Here is a 10,029-nt window from a genome sequence, read left to right as displayed (position 1 = left end):
AATCTCCCCTAAAAGAAAAAAAAGAAAAAAAGAGGCAGAAGAACTATTCCCATTCCCCTCCCACCAAGTTATTTATTTTTCTTAAATTTGGTTTCTATATCTACAATATATTTCATCTACATGAATATCACATATTTTCATCATGTATATACATGTGTCTTACCCTTAAAAGGTTCAGAACTCTTTAAGTAAGCTGGGGGCATTTCATACTTAACTGTGTTTACTCCCTTTCATGTCCCCTTTTTTTTCTCTATCACTTTTGGTACTAAAGAAAAATACCATTTAAGAATATGCCTAAGAGAGGGTGGCACCTGTGGCTCAAAGGAGTAGGGGGACAGCCCCATATGCCGGAGGTGGTGGGTTCAAACCCAGCCCCGGCAAAAATCTGCAAAAGAAAAAAAAAAGAATACACCTCAGAGAAACCCTTAAACATTTCTATTGGTAACAAATCAAAACTAATTTATGAAAATGGTATTAATAAAAGTGCAAATAATACTGTTAATATTTTTATTGAAATAAAAGCTGTATAGAGACAAATGGAAAAATAATTTATTGCCAATTCTTTTACACGTTAACATGGAACATTTATACATATATCGAAGTGCTGATAGGGGAAATTCAACTTAAAGACAAACAGTTTTACACAAAAGTAGTTGCGCTCTCTTTTATAAAGATATATATTAATAAATTATCAGATACCCTTCAGAACAAAGGCCAATTATTCTAATACTAATGCACTCGATGTTGAAATTAAACTAATTCTTCTGAACATGATGTCCTGGATATAACCACATTCTTCTAAGCTAAGAAAAGAAAGCCCATTTCTGGAAATAAAAGGCCAGAATGTTTCAAACAGAAGTATCCCAGCAGTGTGTTTTCAGCTTTATTCTTGGATATGGCCCTAACAGCCCAAGCTGATGGGACAGCTCAGGGGAAAGAACACAGCTTTGTGCAACAGCTGCGTGTGGTTAATGAGATTTAATACAAAGGATACAATAAAAATGAGACCGTTTCAGAAGACGTATAACTGCCACATGATTTGAATGAGCAACCAAATACTTTAACAACAGAAATGTGTATTCTATATGTCCAAAGGGAAATTAGCATACTTCAAAATGGTCACAACTTTCATAGCACTGGACATTAATTTTATTTCGGGAGTCTGAAAATAAATTGCCTTTTCCCCCTAAGACTTAGAATTTATTCCTCTAGAAAATGATTTCTACAATGATATACACCCACATGATAAAAACTTTGTTACATATAATATTCGTTAAAATATATATACACACATATATATGGAGCACTGAATAGATCTGGTAAACCATGATATATGTACACATGGCCAAATACTGTTCAGTTTCGTTTAATTAAATTTAACAAATAGTGACTGGGAGCCTACGACCTGCTGATGACCGCGTTGGGTGATGCTTGTAGTAGATTTTAAGATACACAAAGCTCACATCCTCCACATCAAAAGGCAAACGTTAGCTAATATACTAAAACCTTAAAAATCATCAGAAGCAGAGCTAAAGTTGAATAATGAATAGCAAGAAACATGGCTAGGAAACAGGCTTGGGATAATCGACAGGAACGAAGGAAAATCTATCTCCAGAGGGAAGAATTTCTCTAGGCCTTGGCGTGTTAGGAGATCGCTGGAACTGCAGTCTTCTTCATCCCAAGATCCCAAATTTAGTTATCATCCTGCTTTATTTCCTTAACAAAGTGGAAGAAATAGGAGATTGGTATGTAATGATAATAAAGCATCTTATAATATCCCCAAATACATTTTTCTGTTTGTAAGAGCGTGGTCTGCATTCGCATCTGCAGTTTCCATAAATCATTCCCACCACAATTCTGGGAAAAACAGAGCCACCCAGCTATGATGGCCAACACTTGAGGTAGAGTTTGGTTTATCCCAAGAACGTCAGTAAGCACACCGACCACATAGGTAAATTATTTACAATAGAACCAGCTAAAAGGAAATAAATATTTAAAAACTTGGCATTCCACTCCCTTTAGGAATTCTTATATCTAAAAGCACTTTTAGGGAATGTGTATATATCCACAAAAAGAAATAGAATCATGTAGTCTCTCACTCCCTTTGAAGAACCAGTACATCAACAGGGGAGCGAGGTTATCAAGTTGCTTCTGGTGCACCACATCACAAGTAGGAAAAGGCCTGTTATGATGTGGTGTGACCTTCACACTGGGAGTGGCATGATTCCAGACTGGACATGCTGGTGTTCAGAGGTCCATTCTAGCACATGGGTTCTGGCTGGAATGCAACCAAAGTACCAGCAAGAACCTAAGGCTCCCCTAAGAAATTAATTATACTCTGGAAAACTATGAATCCCTCATCTCTCCAGGAGATTCACACAAGGGACTAAGTCACTAAGATTTCCAAAACTCCCCGACACTCCACAGGGAGATACCTTGCCCATTAGAAGGATCTTAAATTTCAGGGTTGAGAACCCTCCTATGAACTGCAGCCTTCTGGCCACCATGGTGATCTCAGAACTAGCTCAGGAGCCGAGGACAGGGGCTCCTGGGCATCCCCTCACAGCTCACGTAACCTTAGTCGTGTCTGAGACAGATTACAGGGGAAGAACAACAACAACAAAAAAAAACAGGCTGCCCATTCTAGTGCTTTGGTATTAATTTCGCCAGAGGACAAAAGCCGGTAACCATAAAGTATCCCCTAAAAAAGTGTTTATTGTTTAAACCGGCTCATTAATGGTTCAGTTATTTCCGCTGCTTTATTTAAAAGTTAATTTCTGTAAGCAAGAATTCTTTTCAAATGAAACATATTTTGAGTGATTATGATTTAGTTGCCCATATTTATACTCAGTTTTAAAAATGAGAATTACACTCTGATTAGTCATACCTCTGTTCCTGTATTTTTTCTGGACAGAAACCAAACTTTCATTGGTTCTTTTTTGCCCTTCATGGACACTGGGCCTCTGTGCTCCAAATGGAACTGTGGATCTGAATTTTCTGGAGACATAAGACATCTGAAAAATAAGGAGGTTAGGGAGAGAACTATGTGAAGGCTGTGTGAAGACGGTGACATGTTTTCAAGTTAAAAGCCGAGATAGCGAGAGCACATGTGAAGTGATTTTGAAAGGTAACTCGAGGTTTTCGTAACAATGATCATATCAAGAATTCCTAGGATGGGTGTGAAATAATTCAAAATGGAAATGTCACAAACTTCTTAAAAAATAATCCTAAGTGAGAAAAAAAAGAGTGGAGGGGGTAACCGTTTAAAGGCAACAAAAATCACTCGGATCGTTAAAATGTATGCAAAGATATATTTGTTTGCAAATCAGTAAAAGATCAAGACATGTCATCTTACCTGTAGGTATATTCAGACACATTTATTTTTCCCTTTTCTCCGGTGGTTTCTGTTCTGCTCGTGAGGTTGACAGTATTTCCAAAAAGACAGTATCGAGGCATCCGCTGTCCTATGACACCTGTGACGACCTCGCCTGTGTGTATCCCGATTGTTATCTGTAGAAATCAAAGCTTTGCTTCAATAACTTTCATTAATGCATGAATATTTCCTTACTTTGTGTTACAGAATGATCTAGAACCATCACATAAAATCATAAGAATTTTCTATAAGCACTGCATGCATGTTACAGACCACTTCAAAAACCTTCACAAAATCTCTGTCTCCCAAGAGAGACATTTGAAGTCTGAATATTTCAAGGGTGTGAATCTGAAACTTAACATGAGACACAGAAAACAGATTTTATGAAATAAACTAGGGTGGGGTCTCTGTGTGTGACACGTTTTGCGGGGGCAAGACACAATTATAACAGGGACTTTACCTAACAAATGCAATCAGTGTAACCTGGTTTCTTGTACCCTCCATGAGTCCCCAACAATAAAATAAAAAAAAAGAAGAAAGTCTTTTCTCCAAACTTAAAAAAAAAAAAAAACAGAAAAAGCAAGAGATTTTATATCATTGTCATAACTTTCAATACATGGAAGAAACTAGATGATTTCAGACTGGTACACAAATTTCCATGTCTATGAAAAAATATAATACAATGGGCTCAATAAAATTGTATAGTCTTAGTTTTCAAAGTGCTTTTCTTTGTACATACTGATGATTTTCTGCTCAAGAATTTGAATCCACTGTCCACAAGGTTGATTACTACTATTACTACAATTATAACATTAGTTGATTTACTAACCTGAACAGATTCACCATCTACTTGGACCTGGCCAGCAATTTCCATCATGTCCAAGGCCAGGTGGCAGATGGATCGTGCATGGTGAATGCAAGGCTCTGGTAAACCACTCACTGTCATATATTTGTCACCAACAGTCTCCACCTAACAAAGTACACATATTTAGATGTTCTTAGTTAGCATAAAAATGACTTTTCATTTGCTACCTTAATTTTTAAAAAATTACGTTCCCAGCTCTATCTGCAACTTTAAACTTCCTTTCCCCTTCATTCTCTTAACATTCTAATACACTCTATTCCAACAAAAGAAAACCTTGTAATTACGTGTAATTTACACACATGGCACTTGGGGTTTTTGACTGTAGACAGGTACAGACACTGAATTGTTTTTCTCCTCTAGCAAGCAAGGAGTTTCTCACCTCGGAGTCCCAACAATTCAGTAGAATAATTTTTTCTTTACCTTACTTGCCCTTAAAACAGTGATGGTTTGATGGTACAAGAGCCATGACTTGAGTCCAGTGATTTATCCTGGTCATGAACCATTTATTTTTATGATGCGCTCACCAAGTGCTGCACTGTACCTCAGAAAACGACTATAAGATAAATAGTCCTGGTGGAATTATATTAGACCAGATGTCTCGGGATGGTTTAGTTACCATTCTTGCCTTTATGAAGCAATATTCCGCTGACTTCATTTTTCCAATATTATATTTGTTTCTAATTGAAACAAAGAGCAGAAATGCCTTCTAAATGTTTATCTCTGAGTTGATGCTATCTAAAAGCGAAATCTCAGCCCCCAGGACTCATCTCATGCCCTAGGACTTCTTTACTGTGCAAAGCATTTATGTATTTCAGTAAAAATGTCTCTTGCAGAGCGCTAAAATAAATGCCATGTTTATAGCAAATGTGATGAACAGCCAGCACAGATTTGTTAGCCTAAGTGCAAATAAGCTGCTAAACATTTCATTTTAACCAGGGGATCACCCACTCCACGAAGCATGCATTTTGGTTACAAGGAAGAGAAAGTTTCATAGCAAGAGGCACGTTTGAAGAAAATGGTAAACACTGACTATGCGGGGGCTTACTGTCCCAGGGGGCTGCAGAGCGAGGGTCAGAGCTGTGACAGCAGTGCCTCTGGTGGGACGCTCAGAAACCAGAGTCTGAACGGCACTGTGGTTAGCTCTGGTGAGGACTTGCCTTGTAAACAAAAGGATTTTTCCGAGAGTCAGTCAGTGTGTCGAATCTGGTGTAGAGGTCGTTTAGAAGGTTGACAATCTTCATGGCCCCCTCTCCGGACGCGTGCTTGCTACAGAAAGCGTTGAAGCCCACGATGCCACTGAAGAGGATGGTCACGTTGTCATACCTCTTGGCAGGGACCGGACGCTTATGTCGCAGCTCATTGGCAACGGAGGGAGGGAGGACAGAATACAGCAATCTGCTCAGCAGAATTAGAAGAATGCCACCGTAAGATACTCTGGGAATGCCTCTGGTGTTTCTGCTATCCCTTTCATAAAGCCCTGGTACCATGTGCGCTGTAGAGACCTAGATTCTGATAGGACATGCTCTAAAATTGGTATCAAATATTAGCCACATTTCTAAACAAAGAAGTGATAACAAAATCAAAGTTTTCATTTGCAGTCCTGTACTCTGACCCTGCCCTTATGCTGTTCACAGGATGGAGGTTGTCATTACCAGCACTTAAACACTGTGTGAATAGCACAATACCAGGAATACATTTACCTCTCAAAAAGAGGAAATACATTTCAATTGTTTGAAAGTAATAGGAGAATAAGCAGGATTTTCTTCCAGTTTCATTCATGCCTCACTCCTCCATAGAAGAAACTGATAAGACAGGTAGAAATTGTTCTAGATGGAAAAATACTTTATTTCCTGGCTCAGCACCTATAGCTCAAGCACCTAGGACACCAGCCACATACACCAAAGCTGGCAGGTTCAAATCCAACCTGGGCCCACCAAACAACAATGACAACTGCAACCAAAAAATAGCTGGGTGATGTGGCGGGCACTTGTAGTCCCAGCTACTTGGGAGGCTGAGGCAAGGGAATCACATAAGCCCAAGATTTTGAGGTTGCTGTGAGCTGTGAAGCCACAGCACTCTACCCAGGGTGGCAGCTTGGGACTCTGTCTCAAAAACAAACAAACAAACAAAAAAAAACCTTTCTGTCCATAGGGCAAAGCTGAGATGACCGCAATGACGTCAGGTATCACGCTAAGAAAACAGATCCAGTAAACTGAGAAAGTCAGAGATGAGGAAGCCGGAACCACACCTATGGGCTCCTGACAGGAAGACTCAGACTCAGAGTAGCAGATGAGGCCGCCTGGACTGTTCCAGTCTAAAGCAAGAGGACACGCCGTGGGAATTTCAGTGTGCAAGCTGGAGCTGTGCTATCAATGTTATCACTAGTGGAATTTCTCCAGTTACTCACTTTTGACCTTTAAAAAGAATATTTTATATAATGTTAAAGCTATATTTTAGTATTATGTCTGAACAGAAGGACTATTTAGCTTTAAAGAAAATTAGTAGTAAATAGAAACCATGTCAATGGTTTCTACTTAAATGACCTTGAAAACCGAATATCTACAAAAATCTAATTCTAAGTCTAATAATCAAAAAAAATTATATAAGAGTTCTTGAAACCCAATAACAGTAAATAGTATAAACAGTTTCAGAGAGTCAAACCCATCTCCGGGACTCAAAATGAAGGGCTGGTTCTACGATAAGTACTTATCGGCTTCTCGTCTCACAGACGAGAGCACACTGTTCCACTCCCAACACCTTCCAAGTTTGGACTCCTGGTCCAGGAAGAGAATATCCTTCCTAAGCTGGCACTTTAGGAAAAAAGTGAATTAGGAGCTTTTTCAGCACAGACTATACGAATATTCTCACACTTTAAGGAGTGCATTCTTCATAGCATTGGCTAGTCGTTTTCCACGAATGTAGATACTAACAAATTGAGTCACAATACAAAAGAATGAAACCGAGGTGGCGTTCTGATATACCAACAGCCAGATCAGGATGTTGAGTAATTCAAACCTACAAAGTCATTTGACTTTGAGCCTTAGTCCCGAGGTCTTACAAGCTCCATAAAATCTATAATTTTTTGTAAATAAAGCTATGTCATTTATTAATAATATACATAATTTGAATTATTTCTCAAGAAGTGAGAGAATTTGAGCTACACGACCTCACATAATTTTTCAGATTTGTAAATTGCCTGGATACATGAAAATGGGTGCGGTTTAGGCCCATGAGGAAACTAAAGTGGTATCAAAGGAACAAAACACAACTTTCAGCTTCGTTGTGTTCACACAAAGGCCGATATGTGTGAATTAAGAAGCTATGGATAAGAACAGGCATTGAGAATGGCGTCCCTTTCACCAGGCTATTAATCAAGTTAATGGAGGTGTTTACTTGTGTTCACAGCATCCACCCCACCAGGCGTCAGTGCAAGAGAAGTATAGAAAATGATGCCGTCACCAACCTACTGGGTGTTTAAGTTGAGGGAAATACAGTTAAACCTCTGTAAGTTGCCTACCCAAGGGACTGTCAAAAACTGGTCAACATACAGATGTGGTCAACATAAGGAGCGAGGCCTACTGCACTGATATGTGAGTGCAGTGTATGTCCAGTCTACGGAAATTAGGTCAACTGAAGGAAGCGGTCAGTGTAGGGAGGTGATCAGTGTAGGGAGATGATCAACTCTGGAGGCTCTACTCTAGTTGTTATGGGAAGTTTGGCAGATCATTTCCACTCTCCAAAAAGAGAGCTCACTATTTACAAAGATTACAAAATGACATCACACAAGAACCTGAAAAAATCTCTTATGAATGCCACTGATTTAGTGCTTTTAAATTAGTATATGGAAGCAAGGCCAAGTAGTAAAAATGATATGTATTCACTTATACGTGGTACTTAAACATGAAGTATTATCACTGAAGTTATTTACCTAATGTTTCATAACTTAATCTACCATTCATAGAAATATAAAAATTTTATATTTTGATATCTTTGCTAATGTATGCCATTACAAATGTAATTATCATCATTACAGGTGATATTACAATCTGTCAGATTGATGTTTTCAAAGCCTTAAAATGATTTTGGGTTCAATAAGAGACTTGAAAAAAAATATGACAGTCAATTCTAAGTTCATTTTTCCAAGTAACCCTTTATACTTGGCCAGCTTCTGACATACTGACGATGGTTAATATAATACATAACTCTTGCATGAATGAATAAATGAATGATAAGTTGAGCTTTAATGTTTGAAGTCCATTTGAATTCGAATTATTCTCTTGATTTTTAAGGAGAAGCTTTGGCGTATGTATATATTTTTCAACCTTGGCTTCTAGAAACAGAAGATATAGTCCCACTACAATTAAGACTGATTCATTTCCTTATGCATACTTTGTTTTTAAAAGCAACGAGGAAGATGTTATCTATTACTCCAGAGCTAGTACAGGTCTCAGGCTTATAAAGGCAATCTCAGGTAGAGGACAGTATACAGTATACTGTTACTATTATATGTAACAGTCGTGGCTCAAATGTCACATTCTTACGTGTCTGTCTTCTTCTTTTCATCTTCCAGGGCTCTCAGTGTGAGCTGCAGCCGATCTGTGAGGATTTCCAATTCTTGAGTCAGTTTGTATTCCTCTCTGAATTGTTCTCCCAAAAGAACAAGATCACGTGTGGCATCGTGCAGAGGGATGTCACTCAGATACAGCCCTCTCCTTGTCAAATCATCCAGGTTCATCACACTGTCATACAGAGAAAGCAGACAAAATCAGTCCCAACTTGTCTGCATGACAATGCCAGCCCTGATTACTGTCAAGGAGTATGATTCTGCTGTGACCTACCATGCAAAGGGTCAGGCTGAAGGAAATAAAATCAGGAAGCATTGAATGAAGAATACAACTTTATTCTCTCAGATATTTAAAAAGCTATTTTTAAAAGGTTGAACTTGAGATGTACTTCTGCTAAGTTGCAGTTTTTTTGTGCTATTACCCTAAACTGAAAGATTATGTAGAAAACACATGAAAAGGTCCAAAAATATGGAATTGGTTAACTGTAGATTAGGTATCCATACCTAACGGCATAAACCCTCTGGAAAATAAAATGGACTATGTGATTTCTTTTGAGTTTATTAACAAAAGTTACATGGGATTATCTTTGTCGTAGGGAAGTATATAATAAGGGCTGCAAAATCTATTTACACTTAAAAATATATAAACATGATTGAAATAAAATGATATTCAATTACCTTTTTAGCTAAAGATAGGTACTTATATATCATATAATTAATTTAAAAATTATTACCTTGGTGAGCACAGGAAAAGTATGCTGTCTGCCTCAGGTAAGTAGATCATTTGACCCTTCAGACGTAAGCAGCTGATCTCAGTACCAGTCAGTTCATCCTCACATTCTAACTTCTCTACATCCAACAGTCCTTCCTTGAAAACACAAGACATAACCGTTAACTAGTATCTTTGTAAATTCTACCTAACAATTATATACTTCATTATTCACCAAACGGTAAGGGGAAATAAGTACATCGATCGGAACAGCAGAGGGCGCTTCACCAGAGCTTTGCCAGGTAATAGCCTAGTGGCTACCTAACAACACCGCAGGATTTGAACTGAGAAAGATAGTAGCTCTTCTACTGTTCAGATATTTATTTCACGCTTCTGAGAATCTTGTTTTTTCCCTGATTTTCCGATACGTCCACAACATATATTTCCAGACTCTAACAAAGAACAAACCAAGTCTTCCCATTCTCCAACCCCAAATTCACTGGAAGGTAGTCAGTTCC

General features: G+C 38.2%; 1 protein-coding gene across 1 annotated transcript in view; it reads right to left on the bottom strand.

The window, feature by feature from the left end:
- Nucleotides 1–496: 496 nt before the first annotated feature.
- The window catches only part of GUCY1B1 (guanylate cyclase 1 soluble subunit beta 1), an 11,228-nt gene continuing 1,695 nt past the window's right edge, over nt 497–10,029 (bottom strand). Inside the window, exons 3-9 of the mRNA XM_023508757.1 lie at nt 9,537–9,670; nt 8,780–8,977; nt 5,396–5,633; nt 4,203–4,343; nt 3,356–3,510; nt 2,888–3,014; nt 497–1,716 (exon numbers count right to left, since the gene is read on the bottom strand). Of these exons, the coding sequence (XP_023364525.1) occupies nt 1,693–1,716; nt 2,888–3,014; nt 3,356–3,510; nt 4,203–4,343; nt 5,396–5,633; nt 8,780–8,977; nt 9,537–9,586 (933 nt within the window). The 5' untranslated portion in view covers nt 9,587–9,670 and the 3' untranslated portion in view covers nt 497–1,692. The remainder of the gene's footprint in view (nt 1,717–2,887; nt 3,015–3,355; nt 3,511–4,202; nt 4,344–5,395; nt 5,634–8,779; nt 8,978–9,536; nt 9,671–10,029) is intronic.

The sequence above is a fragment of the Otolemur garnettii genome, unplaced genomic scaffold (assembly GCF_000181295.1).
Source record: "Otolemur garnettii isolate 467f Iridium unplaced genomic scaffold, OtoGar3 scaffold00274, whole genome shotgun sequence".
Taxonomy (NCBI): domain Eukaryota; kingdom Metazoa; phylum Chordata; class Mammalia; order Primates; family Galagidae; genus Otolemur; species Otolemur garnettii.
Note: the sequence above shows the minus strand (reverse complement) of the source record. Positions and strands in the feature narration are given on the sequence as shown.